Here is a 16943-nt window from a genome sequence, read left to right on the forward strand (position 1 = left end):
TGAGACACAGGAGGACATCAAGATGTTGTTCTCTGTCATAATATTTTTGCCTCCAAATGGAACCTATTAATCATGAAGATTTAATTTTTTAATTTGTCTGAGAATTAATTTTTTCCGAATAACAAAAAAAATCAAATGCGTTAGATAACGATCCAAAAAAATTGTTTCTCGCAATTTGTCAGGCTATTAGCCTCATTAGGCCTCATTAGCTCGTCCAATGATGTTGATGACTCGTCAATCGCCAGTTTCAGATAGTGCTCCCAATATTTTTATTTCGCGATTTCCAATGGAAACTGGGAGAATTATTGAATTAAGAGTGTGGGCGGTAGAGTATTATACGGCGTGTCGCGTGTCGCATAACGATAAATCATCTGGTTTCGTTTGCTTATATCTTCTTGAGATCACTCCTGACCCTCCAGTACGTCTGGCGAGATCTCTCTGTTCGTGGTGGAACCCTTTATCGTTCCTCTTTTCCTAGTGTAACGTTTCTCCTCTTACTTGGCACGTTCAAGCCGATTCCCTTTTCTCAACATGTTTTCCCGAGATCATGCCCTCGAAAATTTGTAATTCTTCGCACTGGTGCACAATACATCACTACGGACATGTGGTACCGTTCAATATTATCGAATTGAATATTTCCGTGAAGATTTTTCAGTATTTATATATATATAAAACTTCCAATGAGATATAAAAATATATATTTTTATTGATAAATATATACAATTTTTTCACAATTCCCAATTTTTTCCAATTTTCAACGAACAAAAACAAATCTTTTATTTTTGATTAATTTGTACAGATATATACCTTTTGTTTAATTGTTATTTTGTGCAATATATTCAAATTTGAGCTGGAAATCGTCAGTCATTCAGAACGGAATGAATTTCCCACAATAAATTTTCCATTTTTTTAAAATTTTCTGCATGAGATTTTTACACTCCCTATTAGAAGTAGATAACGCACTCGTTATCTCCTCAGTATTGAGCCTGTAATTTTCAGTTAATATTCTAAAATTACACACTCGATGGTGAAAATACTGAAATTTGTAAATGTCGAAGGGACTTGGATTTTCTCGAGTCAGGGCGCCAACGAGCAGTAATTATGTTCAGAAAAAGAAGTATTACAGCCTTTCTTCGTCTCATTGTTTTTTTTTTATATGAGTTTTTTTATAGTACATGTATGAGCCGTAATAATAGACACAACGTCCCCATAGTCTCCATAGCGTTACGAGGCCATTAAACGGATTATTAATAGTGGAACGTTGCAATATCCACGTATTTAGGTTAGTTGAGTACGTTGATATACGAAGACCAGTCGATGTGGTCTCGCATTGTCATTTTGAATTTCCTCGGGAGATGCGAAGATGTTTATTATTTGCATATCAATATTTTCTCTGTCACTTGTACCAGAGCTGTTACACTTTCTGTCGTGTAATGGTGGTGAATTTTTTTTATTCTCTCTGGTACCACCCTAGGCGGGGGTTGATTTGCTTGGAGGGATAAAAAATATTTTCAGCCCTTCACAGGGTTTTTTTTCTAAATTTCCCAATTCCTGGAGACACGTTCTTCTCCCCAGTCAAAGGGCCAACAAATTTTTAATAAATAACAATTAATGATCAAGGCAGTTTCATTTGAGTTCCAATACGATCATCTTCTAGACCCACCTATTATCGTAATTAAAACTCAATGATTATATCTCCAAAAAATTAATACTCCAGATGGAAAGACAATTTTTGTTCTCTCTTCTCGGGCACTTCTTGATCTCTTCCATAACATTTTGAATTTTCCCTGTAATAATTAGGTAAACAATGAGGTATAAAAATCCTTCAACATTGAATTTAGCCCCAGGTACCTCATCAACCGATAAAAAAAAATCGTAAAAATCATCGTTCTCCAGTGCTTGAACGAATATTAAGACTGATAACTTCTTTTTCCCAATCGAAGAGCCAAATAAATGACAATAACCCAGTGATATCCTTGACCACGGTCAGTGCCCGAGACTGTCGACTGTTACCAATGAGTTTATAGAGGACACGAGAGGAGTAGAGGCACAGAAAAGCAAACTATTCAACCACGACGATGCTCCGAAGTGCACTGTACAGCGGAGACTGGGTGATGCCATGGAGCGGGGGGGGGTTTTGCAGAGGGGCTGGGGGTGAGGATGGTAACACGAGGGGAGAGAGACGAAAAGTCTTGTTTACACGACATAATCCGCATGCTGAAAGTTTTGTGAAAGTTGAGAGCCACGGATGGGAGCCTGGGTAATAAAATGAGGGCCCCTGGCTTCCCTCGGGGGTGGGCCGTCTCCCTGTATCCTCCTCCCTCTTCCCCACTCCTCGATAACCCATATTGTACCCCCACCTCTTGCTACTCTTCTCTCTCCCCCCCTTTCCCCCCATGTCTCTCGCTCTCTCTCTCTTCTCTCCTGCTGCCGCCGCCGCCGCCGCCACCGCCGCCCCATTCGACGTATATACTCAACTGAACCGGGCGAGTTTTGTCCACCACCTTGTACACCAGAGACAAATCATCCAACATCATTTTTTACCCCTCGAATTAATCCAAAATTAACCAAAATTGATGGTCACCTTGGCGAGATTTTTCCAAACATTTACGTATTTTTATCAGATTATTATAATTTATTCTTTGATATTTTAACGATTTTCCAATGAAAATTCGAGAGATAGAACGCTGAGACAATAGTTTTCCTGGCGGGTATATACACGATCATATACCACCCCTAGGTCTCCCCCCCTTATACTTCCATCTTTCTCGCTCACTTTTCCCCCCTTATACCCACCCCATTCCAACAACAGTGGGGTGGTACAGTCGGTGAAAAAGACGGGAGGTACAGAAAATGCAAGAATATTGGGTTTAATTATTGTTTTTAGGTGGTTTTTTTTTTATTTTTTTAATGCACAGGAAATATCAGTTTTTTGAATTGTTCGATGGTCATTGTTCGTGGAGTCTTTTCGGTAATTGTTGGGCTGTGAGGGACGTTTATTTTCACGTGAAATTTTGAATGAAAATTTGCCAGAAGGATTTTACAGATGGGTTTGGTGAAATAATGAAAATGTATTGGTAGAAAATTCCTATGGAAATAAAAAATGAATAAGTCCCATATTTTTAACGAAGAGAGAGTTGCACGAAGTTTCTATATTTTTCCATTAACTAAATTAATCAATTTTTTCAAATATTCGAGGAATTTTCGATTTTTAATATTCGTAAAGTCGAGGTAACAGGTTTTTTAAATTTCTAATTTGTTGACAAGTACATTTTAACAATTATAAAAAAAATGTCAAATGAAAGACTTAATTATTCTGAGAATTTTTAAAAAATACTTTGAGCGAATAGAAAAATTTCTAAATATACCAAAATAATTACAACTGCTAGTCCGTTTCCTCCCTTCACTAAGGGTGAAAATTTTCAAGCCCCTGTTCGTATCTGTGCACTCCCTCAAAAGATTATCACAAATCATGAAACTTGAGAAAAGACATAATCATCAATTATGGGACAGTTTTTATTTCTCTTAAAAAAACCCACTGGATGAAAATGCAGAGAACATAGTAAGTGGAAAAATACTTTTTACCCGTCCGCCCCCAACAACCCGCAAGCGGGGATGCAGCTATAATTCCAAGCCAGACAGTCATGCGTTATTCAGTCCATACTGACTTACCCAATCCCTTCCTTCACCCTGCTTCACTCTCCCCAAAATAGCAAATCATAATTCATCACGAGAAATTGATTGAAATGTGAACTTAATAGTAGATGAACTTTTTACACTGGTAAATAATTTCTTGGGTTCATGGGAGTTTATCGTCTAGGAGAGGCCTCTTCGAGGACACTTACACCATTTATTATTTTATTTATTTACAGAGATAGAACAATTTTAGTTGATATCTTGTTGTAGCTCAGGAGGATTCCGAGGAATCTATAAAAAACTGGCGAAAAGGCAAAATTGACATAATATAGTTTATCGACTCATTACTTCGAAAAATTTATCTAAGAAATTTTTGGAAAGCGAAGAAAATTAGTTCGCATTAAGAAAATTAATTCTCAGAACAGTTCAAATGATGTTTGCATTAAAATATTCTTGGGGAGCTCTAGAACTTTCGTTGTTTAGATCAAGCCCTTCTCAATTTTGACATTTTTTTTTCAGGAAAGTGACAATCTTTGGTGGGATGCCTTTGCGACTGAATTTTTTGAGGACGATGCCACCCTCACCCTCGCATTTTGCCTCGAGGATGGACCCAAGAGATACAGTAAGTAACATTGACGAGATTTTTTATAAAACGAAAGTCCACCGTTTTGTATTGAGAGCATTGAGTAACCGAAAAATCTATAATTCCAGCAATAGGAAGGACGTTAATACCGAGGTACTTTCGTTCAATATTCGAGGGAGGTGTTACAGAACTTTATTACCACATGAAGCATCCAAAGGAGTCATTTCACAATACGAGTATAACGTTGGATTGTGAAAATTGTGTGATGGTAACGCATCATGGGAAGCCACCATTTATGAAGGTAAAATTTTTTACTCATTCTGATAGCGCAGATTTTTTTATATTTGCGCTGTACATTCAACAATTGAGGGAAATGGAGGAAAGAAAAATTGAAGAAATTTAGGATTTCCTGTTTCAGGTGTGTACAGAAGGTAGGCTAATATTAGAATTCACCTTCGATGACTTGATGAGGATAAAATCGTGGCATATGACGGTGAGACAGCATCGGGAACTGGTACCCAGATCAGTTGTCAGTATGCACACAGCCCAGCAAGATCCATCGATGCTCGAACAATTGAGCAAAAACATTACTAGACAAGGCATCACAAATTCTACTCTTAATTATCTTAGGGTGAGTGTTGTTGAATTAAATTGAGGGATGCTGGTACAATGTGGGCACCCGTTAAAAATGATTCTATTCGTTTCTTAGTTCTCTAATTCTTTAACGAACGTAAATACAAAAATTAACTGTTTGACAATTGCTGGATTGATAGACAAATCTTTCCAGATTTGATGATATGCCAGTTTTCAATTTATCGACGACTGAAGACGTACCATTTTGCTTCATTCTCTCCTTAATGATTAAAAAAAAATAGTGACTCTAGTGAAAATATAAAAATAATAACTCGTTTATTGTTTCCGATAATCATTCTGTGGTCCGGGAAAAACATTCAACAATTTTAATTGCCCTCACACCAAATTTAATGACCAGGTGCCCATATTAGCTCGCCTGCACGTGTATCGAAAATATATTTTCTGATTCATTTACTGGATATTTATTATTTATAGTTATGTGTCATTTTGGAGCCAATGCAGGAGCTTATGTCGAGGCACAAGGCGTACGCACTGTCGCCGCGCGACTGCCTGAAGACAACCCTTTTTCAGAAGTGGCAGAGGATGGTTGCCCCGCCGGGTAAGAGAGGTAGACAGACAGTTGCTTTACATGAAAATCCATCAATCAGTGGATTCAGGATCAGAAAAATCATTATTTCAATTCCACCGAGAGATCTTCGTTGATGCATCAAAGTTTCGACTGACAGTTGGGTTGTTGCATGATTTTTTAACTGAACAAAACCGACAAAAGAGGAAAATGGGATCAAAAAGATTAGCTACGTATTTTTTATTTTGAAAAGAAAATCACGAAATGAACACTCGTTAATTTTTTATTACTTTTGAAATAAAAAATCGTGCTTATTTATTTTTATTTGACTTTCATTTAGCACTAGAAAATTTCATGCAAAAACCCAATTTTTCATATGACAAAAATTTTTAACAAAAGTTGTGTGCAACTTTCCTACGATGGCTCTGATTGTACCTGGCTCCTTGGGATTATTTTGTCGTTTGTTAGTGAACAGTTGGAAGAATTTTTTTTTTACAAGTCAATCGTTTAGCGTTGAATCCCCTCAATTCTGTTACAATTAAATTTTTCTGTTATTTTTTCCCTCTTGACCAGACGTGTTGTAATTAACATTTATTGTGGATTCGACTGTGGGGCTTCCTTCACGGTGATTCCTGCATGAGTGACTCTTTACACACTCTATGGCCTGTATGTGCACACAAGCTTATCGCACCTCACTTCCGTTTCTCAAGAGGAGCAAGTAAGAAAAAAAAAAAAAGAAATGAAAATTTTAACATTTTTGTGCCAACGAGACCGTGTTTCCTTTGCCAGGTCGACAGAGCCTCGGAACAATGCACAACTTTTCTTCTTTTATCGTTCAAAACATTGAGAATCAATCGACTCGCTGACTCTTGTCGAAATTATTAGTTGTATTTCATTAAAAGAAGACAATGACGTAAAGTATCTGTCTATTTGTACATATGTGGTGTGCCTGCATGCCTGAGTGAAAAACTTTTTGCCATAATGTTTATCAGAGACCTTTGATGACAATAAAGGTCCCCAGCTGGATAGAATTTGCTTTTATTTCAACAATAAATTTTTTTTCTTCTCAATTTTCTGGCATATTTTTCCTTATCAAATTCACTCGATGATTGTCAGACTAATGGCGGGGGTTATGATATTTGCAGAATCTCAGCGACCTGCGAGTAAAAGGAGAAAGCGAAAGGGGAGTGCATCGGGGCCTGGTAATAATGCACCACCAGCCCCAAGTAAAAAGCGATCACCAGGGCCCAATTTTTCCCTAGCATCACAGGTAATTTCCTCATTATGGAATTAGCAATATCCAAAGTACTTGGATAGTCTCGACCATTAGCAATAAATATCAATGATCTTATAGATTAACCGATTTATCTGTCAACAGGATGTGATGGTAGTGGGCGAGCCATCGCTGATGGGTGGTGAATTTGGTGATGAGGATGAACGATTGATAACAAGGCTTGAGAACGCGCAGTACGATGCTGCTAATAGTCTCGATCCCCATAGTCACGATACCTCAGGTGGTCCACCACCTCATCCCCATCAATTTCATACGGAACCTACACCCGGTAATTCCTGGCCACCTGATCGCGGTGGAGGACCACCCCAAGGAGGTCCCGGAAGTCAGGTAAAACAGGAAAAACTTGATTTCGACACAGAACCTCGAAAATCTCCTAAACCACACAACCGAAAAAAATCTCATCAGGATCATTAGAAAGTACGACAAATTTTTCGATCCAATTCTCGATGCACGTCATTTACGGAGTTTCGTTGGAATGAGGAGAGGATAATTCATTATTATCTTGATAATAATCCAATGATACTTGGTGACTTTAATCAATATCAATACCAATTGGCTATTTCTTTGAATAAATACTTGTTGTTATTTATGTAATAATAATGAGTCTAATGTAAAATTGTAGATATATTTGATAATGCAACATTTAATTACGCAAAATGTAACAAAAGTAGACATTAAAAAATCAAAATTTTTCCTCACCCTTGGCGAAACATTTTGTATTGTATTGAGAAAAGCGCCCTATCCCACTCCACAAATTATTTTCACTAACGGAAATTGGACATGAAAAATAAACGGACAAATTTTTTTGCCAAATAAACTCGACTAAAACTCTTGAATTTATTTTAATCTCCTAATTCCACAAAACTCTAGATAATTTTGTAAAAGTCGATAGCCTTCTCCTCGGCGCAAAATTTGTCATTTGTAGAGGTAAATTAATTATTGATAACACAGGCTGGAGTCGCTGGGGAGAAGTGTTATGGAAAATTGGGAGAAAGAGAGCGTGAGAGAGTGACAGTGAGATCCATATGGAAACATTTATTTCATTTATTTTTGATTTTTTTTAATGTGGAAAAAATATTTCCATATGGTCTTATTTATACCCTATTTTTGTCTCCTTGTGAAACCAAATCGATTAATTTTTCGGTCATCTCTACAGCAACATAATTGATGACTTAATTTTCGATTCTTTATTGTTCGTAAACCCGACAAAAAATTACTAACATCAGAATTCCGCGTGAGAACAATTGATATAACTTTTCATTCAGTAGTCGATTGGCGAAATAATTAATGAAACAAATAGTTCTCAGAAGTAACTGAATCTTCAGCGAAACTAATTGTTAATCTCTCAGAAAAAAATTTGAAAAATTGAATTTGTGCACAAGACCGAAAGGACGCAGTAAAGGAAGTTGAACTTGAATTTGTAGGGTGTCCAGGGTGCTGGCGGTGGTGGAGGAGGTAGTGTACAGGGCTCGCAAGACGGTAGCCAACAGCAGCAAGACAAAAAGAGCCCCGCAGTGAGCCAGTGAGGCCAGGAGTCCCCGCGCCCACCCACCAGGGGGCGTCGGGGGCGCAGGCCCAAAAATGTGGCTCCCTAGCGGGGCGAGAACACGGTGTTATCAACGAGCTCATATCTGACCTCATCAACCGCCTCGTCGCGTTATCATGGACAGTTAACTGGTATGATACCGCAGCTACCAATATCTGAGCCAACATCCATATCCATGGAGAGCAATGACATTGGACTGTCTAATACCGTTACAACTGCTCAACCTACTGGTGGAGGTGTTACGCAAACAAATCAGGGTCAAGATCCACTACAAAGTATTGTACAGCAGTTACTATACCTTCAACAACTAGATTACATCTTTGCACAGCATGGACACATGTGACCCAGTAAACAAGGAGGCTGGTCATCAATTCACTAAACATTCAGAGGAAATAATAAATAATAACGAAATGCCACTCGAACATTGATAACATTATCTGAGAATCAATGACTCAGGGGATTAATGAAAAATAATGAAAACCGAATGACAAGTTAAACTTGGTTGAGGGTTGAAACTTGAATAAATTCAAAGACGATTAAATTAATGAAAGTCAAATTTTAATTATGAAATTTCTTCATCGAAATTTTTTAAAATAGAATATAAATTCTACGATACCCGGTTTTTTAGGGGCTCGAGTGATACGCGATAAATAGTTGGCAATGTGAAATAATAATGTTCTTTTTTTTATATCAAAAGTGGAGTGAGGGTGAGGGAGTGAGGGTTTATGGGGACGAATGAATGTTCAGTTAAATTATTTCTATGAGGTGGAATGTCGTGAAGATTTATCGGCTTTTTTGTTTTCCCTCTGATCGAAGGTCATGTACATCATCCGCGCACAAAAATGGACAATTTCTAGTTTTTGGGGTTTTTCTTTTCTAATTTACGCTCGATTAGACGTGCGCGAGCTGTGAATGAATCTCTATCCGTCAACAGTATTGATATAATTATAGAATAAATGAATATAATATTCTAAGAGGTTTTTAGACTGTAAGTACGTACAGTGCAAGCGAATTCTGAGTGTTCTGCGGATGAGTGAGTTTTATTTTCTTTCGTTTCATGGCTATTGGTCATGTGAAATTGTCTTAACGCACACCTTTATTTCTTCAATTCAGATGGGCATTGCACAACATAAAGTGGCGCATTATTTGTTCACAACTTAATTTATTGACTTCACACCCAAGTTATTTTTTTGCAATTTTTACTGCACGTTTTAACTCAAAATACATTAGGTTCATCACGAATGTAATCATTTTAAACACACAATTACTACGAAACAAGTGGTAAAATTCAATTGCAAGTTATATCGGTGTAACTTTTCATTGGGTATGCTGAGGCAAGACTCGAGGAAGGCCTATGCCCGTTAAATCAGCTAAAAAAATAAACTCGAGATGAGAACCTGAAATGACACAAGTGTAACATAAAAGACATCTCATTATTAAATTATTTGGTAAAGCCACTAGTGCAGCCAGTAAGTCGCCCCAAAAGTGTGATTTCACGTAGAAACTAATGAAATCGATGAGTAACATGAAAAAATCTATGATTTTGTGTAATTATAATATTAAGTGCGCAAGATATGAGTGAGTATACAATGAAACTGAATTTGTGAGAGCGCTGAGGTTTAGAATAAATGATTTATTGACAAATGTTGTATATTATTACGAATTATAATGATACTATAATAATTAATTAATTATTATACCATAATAATGTGAATTGACCTTAACAGAAGATTAAAAAAACTACATGAATGATAAATAATAGGGAATTTTTAATTGTTAGTAAAAGGTGAAAATAATAAAGTGGTGAAATGAAAGATGAACTCAAGTGCACATGAGGCAGTCGTTTTGACAGCTATTAGGTCTGAACTCGATAGCAGAAACCGATCCGCTCAATGCATCGAAATTATTTAACACAATTGCGAGCTCTTATATTTTCAACATTGTTATTTTTTTTTTTATTCATCTGTGAATTTTTTGGGAGATGTACTTTGACGTTAAGACGCAGTACGAACCATCATTTTCTCTAGAACTTTAATAAGCTTCTCGCTCTTTGGATGTAAATACAGTGGTAAATTATTCATATAGACTTTATTATTTATCGAACAGGCGTAAAATGATCAAAGTACAGTCTCAAACTCGTTCATCAATGATTGTATTATTTTAACAATGAGAGAGATGAAATTATGGCCCTCGAAAATTTTCAGTTCATGAGGAACTTGACTTAATCTCAAAAATGCAGAATCAAAGAACAGATAGTTTCTAACTGTTAGGAAGATTAATAACAATGAAAAGTGACCCACTTTCACACAGAGACGTCCAACAACACGAATTGAGACAGAAAAGGGGCATGTTAACGAGTTCTGTTGTACATTGTAAATGGATTTGATGTCGAAAAAAAATAATGATGAACAATTATGAATTGAAACAAAGGAAAAAAATAAGTAGCATCATTTTTTAAAGTGATTAATTAATATTATGAATTATCTTTAACTATTATTACATGTTTCTGAGGCAGTGTACAAATAAAATTATCAATCACTTGATAAAGCAAATGATTCTTGTAATTTTGTACTCATTCTCTTAATCATTATCTCTTCTATCATTTCCAAAACGTTCATCGACGTCTTTGACTTCTACACGATTGAAATTATGTTTTTTTTTTCTTGCAGATACATTTGAGGGAAATGTAAATAGCGATCTCTTCTGAACTTTCAGTCAATTGATTTTGATAAAAATGACGAAATCGTTGGAGGGAAGTGCAGAAAATTAACAAAAAAAAATCGTCATCACAATTTGTTACTGATCGATTACCTGTGATTCCTAAAGTGATTGTACGAAAAAAAAAAAATTAATCGAGAGAGAAAAGTGTTGAACTACTTGGAGAAGTAGTCAGAATGAAGCAGCTCACACTGGACCAGTTTATTAACGACTAATGTGCACATTTTAATGTAAAGAAAAAAAAATGAGTGAAATTCCGAGACAAAAAATCACTTGGGAGTGATCAAATGCGTTGTAATGAAAATTTTAAAGATAATTAATTTATCCACTTGCGATGGATTATAGTCAGCCGGTATATTACATTAATATACAATCAGAGTTGGCTTATACCATGACCAATGCAATTATTGAATGAATGATAGCAAAATAAATCTTTGATTCTCATTCAACAAATTTCTACGCACTTCACAGACAGAAAAAAATCATTTCCGAAGATGAATAGAGAATGGTAAATTTTTATCCTCGTCATTTGTATGATAATATTGACACGTTCAACCTTTTAAATGAGAGAAGAGTAAATAATTCAATAAAACAAACGAAGAACAATGGAAAACCATGCAAATTCACATTATATGTATGTAATCAAAATTGTAATAAACAACAAACAAATGAAGAACGTTAATAAAAAAAAGTAATGATAATCAGACAATTTGATTTGAGAATATTCGGAGATATGATTTATCGGTTTTATTTGCCATCCTTCCGTAAAAAAACAGCAATGACGTCTGGAATCGCGTCGCCGGTGTCAGTGGATCTAGTATTCGAATTATTCGAAATATCTCAACTACGATAGAACATTCGGGATCATTCTAACGAGATAAAATCGCACCCGATCCGTAAACCCTCTCCCCATTGGCCCGACCCACTGGAAAGCCAGTGGCCCCATTGGTCGAATCTAGTTAAAATGGCTCCCTCATGGAAACTCGCGCGTGCGCCCTACGCACTCTTCGGCCAACTAAAAGCTTCGCACAATTACTAGTCGACGGGATTGCATCACTACACGTGAAGTGGTACAGGCATTCGGCTCGTTTCCGGTCGTGCACATCGGTGCTTTTTTTTCATAATTTATTATTGTAATATTGGAAAAGTTGGTGGTCAATTGCATTGCGTCAGAATACAGCCAAAATGTTGGGAGCTTCGAAATCGTTCATCCGCAACTGCAACGGACTTGCTCAGGATCTTGGAAGACGAAGGCAGTTCAGTACAATAATCAAAAACGTAAGTTTTACGCAGTTTCTTGATATCAATTTTCTTGCACCCCTGACACCGAGATTTGGTTCCCCCTTGGGGTTGTCGGTCCTAACCTGTGTATTTTTTTCACTCGTTCACGGTTACCGCGAGCATTTTTTGGAGTCTGAACTACTCCATCGAATTGGGCGTCCATGCTCTCGACCGGCAGCACGTGAGGGCGCATGCAGGTTCCGATTGCTTATCAAAATCCCCGGAATGAGAGATTCTCTTGGTTTTCTCGCTATATTTGGCCATTTTTCACGGATCTTCTGATTGTCAAATTTTTATCGGGAGTTGTCAACAATTTATTTGAGGTGGAGAAGCTCATGACTCTAGAGGACAGAGAACACACCCGGTAGCACGTGGGGTATGAAGAAATTCGGCAATTGCCAACGTGAGGACCTGACTCCAGGAAGGGCAAATAATTGAAGATCAATCGGTCCTCTCAGCTCCCCAATCTTTTTTAGTCCGATCATCAGATGATTCATAATTTGAGTTCCAAAGATGGGGTGTTACATAACCCTCAATCCTAATCAGAACTATTTAATGAATTCGAAGGCAATAGTTGTGACTTTCATTATTATCATAGCACTAATGGCCCTGTCGTTGCCATTATTTGGTCTCCAGGCCACGCCGGACGATGCTATGAATGTTTTTCTTAGGTTAAGTGGAGAATTCCACCCACTGAATAAAGTAGCATAAAATTATGTTGACTGTAATACGCAAATTCAATTTCATCATGTGACTCGGCTGAAGTACAATTCGCTTAAACTTTAGGGAAACAGTTCTCACTGATATTTATGTTCTGTAATTTTTTTTTCAGTCGATAGCACCCACCCTTTACGCTCCCCAGAAGGAATATGAGGTTAACCAGTACCGATACAAGTGAGTAAAAATCCAGGTTGTCGTGATAGATAATTGCATTGTTTTTGTTTCCAAGTAAAACAGTACTGAACCGTCAGATAATTTTTTTGCTTATTGTGCAGGTCGGATGGGGTTAAAGGAGCTGTCATCGGTATTGACTTGGGTACGACATTCTCATGTGTGGCTGTGATGGAAGGAAAACAGGCTAAAGTTATCGAGAATGCCGAAGGATCTAGGACTACACCCTCATACGTGGCATTCACCAAAGGTCAGTTTTCTCCTGATCAATTAGAATATTTACAATACTATTTTTTATTTACAAGATAATAATTTAGAAGATATTTAGTTAAAAAACTCATGATTAAAAATATTCGGCGATCACTACAGATGGAGAACGACTCGTGGGTATGCCAGCTAAGCGTCAGGCCGTTACAAACTCATCAAATACGTTTTATGCTACGAAACGTTTAATCGGCAGAAAGTTCGAAGATCCAGAAGTGAAGAAAGACATGTAAGTCTGCTTCAGTGTCAATCTATAGTCTTTCGTTCCCTCTGGGAAATATTGTATTCCCATTTCTACTTTCAATTTTACAATTCGCAGGAAGACAGTGTCGTACAAAATAGTTCGTGCATCCAACGGTGACGCCTGGGTTCAGGGTGGAGATGGGAAGATGTACTCGCCGAGTCAAATTGGTGCTTTTGTGCTGATGAAAATGAGGGAAACTGCCGAGGGCTATATGAACACACCCGTCAAGAACGCAGTTGTGACAGTGCCAGCTTATTTCAATGATTCTCAGAGGCAAGCGACCAAAGACGCTGGTCAAATTGCTGGTCTCAATGTCCTCCGAGTGATCAACGAACCGACAGCTGCTGCACTCGCTTATGGAATGGACAAAACCGACGATAAAATAATTGCAGTTTATGATCTCGGCGGGGGTACCTTCGACATATCCATTCTCGAAATTCAGAAAGGTGTTTTCGAGGTGAAATCGACGAACGGAGATACTTTCCTGGGTGGAGAAGACTTCGACAATGCTCTTGTAACATATTTAGCTAATGAATTCAAGAAGGATCAGGGAATTGACGTAGCTAAGGATGCGATGGCGATGCAGAGACTGAAAGAGGCGGCGGAGAAAGCAAAAATTGAACTTTCCAGCTCCTCACAGACTGATATCAATCTCCCTTATCTGACAATGGACGCCAGTGGGCCAAAGCACTTGAATCTCAAACTGTCTCGCAGTAAATTCGAGAGTTTAGTTGGTGATCTCATCAAGAGGACGATTCAACCATGCCAGAAGGCTCTTTCAGACGCTGAGGTAGCTAAATCCGAAATTGGAGAAGTTCTTCTTGTTGGTGGAATGACTAGGGTACCCAAGGTTCAACAAACAGTCCAGGAGATCTTCGGAAGAACGCCATCGAGAGCAGTCAATCCTGATGAAGCTGTTGCTGTGGGAGCCGCTGTGCAGGGAGGTGTTCTTGCTGGTGATGTCACTGATGTTCTGTTGCTCGATGTCACTCCATTATCTCTAGGTAAGTTAATTAAATTCACTGGGGGAAATCCTGGTGTCAAAGTCATTGACAAGATCAAGTTGGCTCTACTTTTCTATACATCTGGGAATCAAAGCGGGCGTTTCGACTTATTTATCACTTGACTCTGGTTTTTCCTTTTTAATTTTCGTCTTTGGACCGTGATGTATTAGTACTAATCTTCTCTCTGATAATTAAATCCTGAAGAAGACGAATTGACAAGCTGAGTTTATATTTCTGTGCTCTATTACTGACGGCGATGTGACGAATGAAAGATAATGAATGGATAATTTTTGCTTGTTCTTGAAAGGTATTGAAACACTTGGTGGTGTGTTCACAAGATTAATCGGTAGAAATACAACAATTCCAACGAAGAAGAGCCAAGTATTTTCAACGGCAGCTGATGGACAGACCCAGGTGGAGATTAAAGTTCACCAGGGTGAGCGTGAAATGGCCAATGACAATAAACTACTTGGACAGTTCACACTTGTTGGTATTCCACCAGCTCCACGTGGAGTTCCACAGATCGAAGTCACATTTGATATTGATGCCAATGGAATTGTTCACGTGTCAGCGAGGGATAAGGGAACTGGCAAAGAACAGCAAATTATTATTCAATCGAGTGGTGGTCTGAGCAAGGACGAAATTGAGAACATGGTGAAGAATGCCGAACAGTATGCGAAGGAGGACAGGATCAAGAAGGAACGTGTTGAGGCTGTAAATCAGGCAGAGGGTATCGTCCATGATACTGAGGCTAAGATCGACGAATTCAAGGCTCAGTTACCACAGGAGGAGTGCGACAAATTGAGGGAACTCATCGCTAAAGTGAGAGAAGTTCTTGCTAAGAAAGATGAAATGGACCCAGAGGAGATCAAGAAACAGAGCAATGAGCTCCAGCAGGCGAGTCTCAAGCTCTTCGAAATGGCATACAAAAAGATGGCTGCTGAGCGTGAGGGCAATCAGGCAGGTTCACAGCAGCAGGAGCAGCAGCCGGAGGGTGAGAAAAAGGAGGAGAAAAATTAAGCGCACTTCTTATTGTTACATAACTTGAAATTTATTGAATGCAGAATGCCTCTGAATGACTCCTTCCACTGTGAAAAATTATTTTTTTTTAAATGTTTTTCTCTCGAGAATTAATATGTAAAAAAAAAATTTTCTCAGTGTTTCGCTCGGCTGAGCCGATGAATGCCCTCAGGTTTTCACGTTCATTCCTATTTTCGAACGATCGAACAAGATACTTCAATAAGTGATTCATTTCAATCTCATGTGAATTCAACGAATGTTGTTTTTATATTTTTTTACGGGAATTTGACGACAAATCATTAATTTTCACGAGAAGAAAGGGAAAATAAAGGGCCAGAAATTCTACGGAGTTGAAATTGCCAATGGAAATACTATTTTCGTAAATAATACGAAAGGAATTTATTCTTGATAATTTGTTGTGCATTTCCCAGCAATGAAGTTGAAATGATTCATTCTGAGTGCGAATTAACTTGAGCAGTTAAAATTTAGAGTCCACTGTTAATTAACAGAGTAAAACATACGAGTCAGGAGACCATAATGAACGCGAATACCTTATTTTATCGCAATGCTAAATAAGATCGGCTTAATTAGCCAAAGAATGAATTCAAAAATTTTCTCAAATTCATGTGTGTGAAGAATCGGAATGTGTGGGTGGATGTGACGTGTGACTGAAAATAAATGGTTAGGTAGATTAAGGATTAAATAGAAAAGTCTATAGATTACGGAAATACTGAGTAACAGAAAAATATTAGCAATAATAATGATATGAGGATAATATTGTTATAATATAACAGTAGTATCTCCATTTTTTATTGTCCGTAGATTTAGAAGAACATGGCTCGTTCCAGGTGTTTTTCTTTCCCTTTCGTTGTATTGTTTCAATAAAAAAATTGTGTAAAATAACTATGCAACCATTTTCTTTATAATTTTGGCTCTATAACTTCGAGTCTTGAATCAGATTATAAAAGATATAATTGATGTTTACGGAGCGGCTCTGCCTGCAGCAGACAGAGGTCGCCATTGACAAATTCCCTGCAAGCACACCTCACATTATTTATTTAAAAATAAATGTGAAACCAACGAAATATTTGGCTCCAAATATCCCAAAATTGAAGGACTCCAGCGAAATTTTCGTTATGATCTTATATGTAGATCTCTTCTCGCTCCACAAAGAAGGTCTTCACCACAGCTCTCCCCCTCAGCCTCGAATATATCAACTGGACAGGCTTGACACAGCTTAACTGGCGTTTGTTCGCGTCTACCGACGATTCGTAACTGAAAGTTCCAGCTCTCCAGGAAACAC

General features: G+C 37.7%; 2 protein-coding genes across 8 annotated transcripts in view; both read left to right on the forward strand.

Moving 5' to 3' along the window:
• The window catches only part of LOC135168705 (LIM domain-binding protein 2), a 41659-nt gene extending 30889 nt beyond the window's left edge, over positions 1-10770 (forward strand). For 4 of the 7 annotated variants that reach the window (XM_064133156.1, XM_064133157.1, XM_064133151.1 and 1 more), the window contains 7 exons: positions 4156-4258; positions 4348-4520; positions 4623-4850; positions 5288-5420; positions 6524-6648; positions 6757-6999; positions 8097-10770. In XM_064133156.1, the coding sequence (XP_063989226.1) occupies positions 4156-4258; positions 4348-4520; positions 4623-4850; positions 5288-5420; positions 6524-6648; positions 6757-6999; positions 8097-8198 (1107 nt within the window). In that variant the 3' untranslated portion in view covers positions 8199-10770. The remainder of the gene's footprint in view (positions 1-4155; positions 4259-4347; positions 4521-4622; positions 4851-5287; positions 5421-6523; positions 6649-6756; positions 7000-8096) is intronic. The other 3 variants (XM_064133152.1, XM_064133153.1, XM_064133155.1) reach the window with 3 other exon arrangements.
• Positions 10771-11963: 1193 nt separating this feature from the next.
• On the forward strand, positions 11964-16543 carry LOC135168703 (heat shock 70 kDa protein cognate 5). The gene is made up of 6 exons (XM_064133148.1): positions 11964-12214; positions 13050-13111; positions 13213-13358; positions 13478-13601; positions 13692-14620; positions 14928-16543. The coding sequence occupies exons 1-6, from the start codon at positions 12122-12124 to the stop codon at positions 15638-15640; spliced, it is 2067 nt and encodes a 688-aa protein (XP_063989218.1). The 5' UTR covers positions 11964-12121; the 3' UTR covers positions 15641-16543.
• The last annotated feature ends 400 nt before the right edge of the window (positions 16544-16943 follow it).

Source organism: Diachasmimorpha longicaudata, chromosome 13 (genome assembly GCF_034640455.1).
Source record: "Diachasmimorpha longicaudata isolate KC_UGA_2023 chromosome 13, iyDiaLong2, whole genome shotgun sequence".
Classification (NCBI taxonomy): domain Eukaryota; kingdom Metazoa; phylum Arthropoda; class Insecta; order Hymenoptera; family Braconidae; genus Diachasmimorpha; species Diachasmimorpha longicaudata.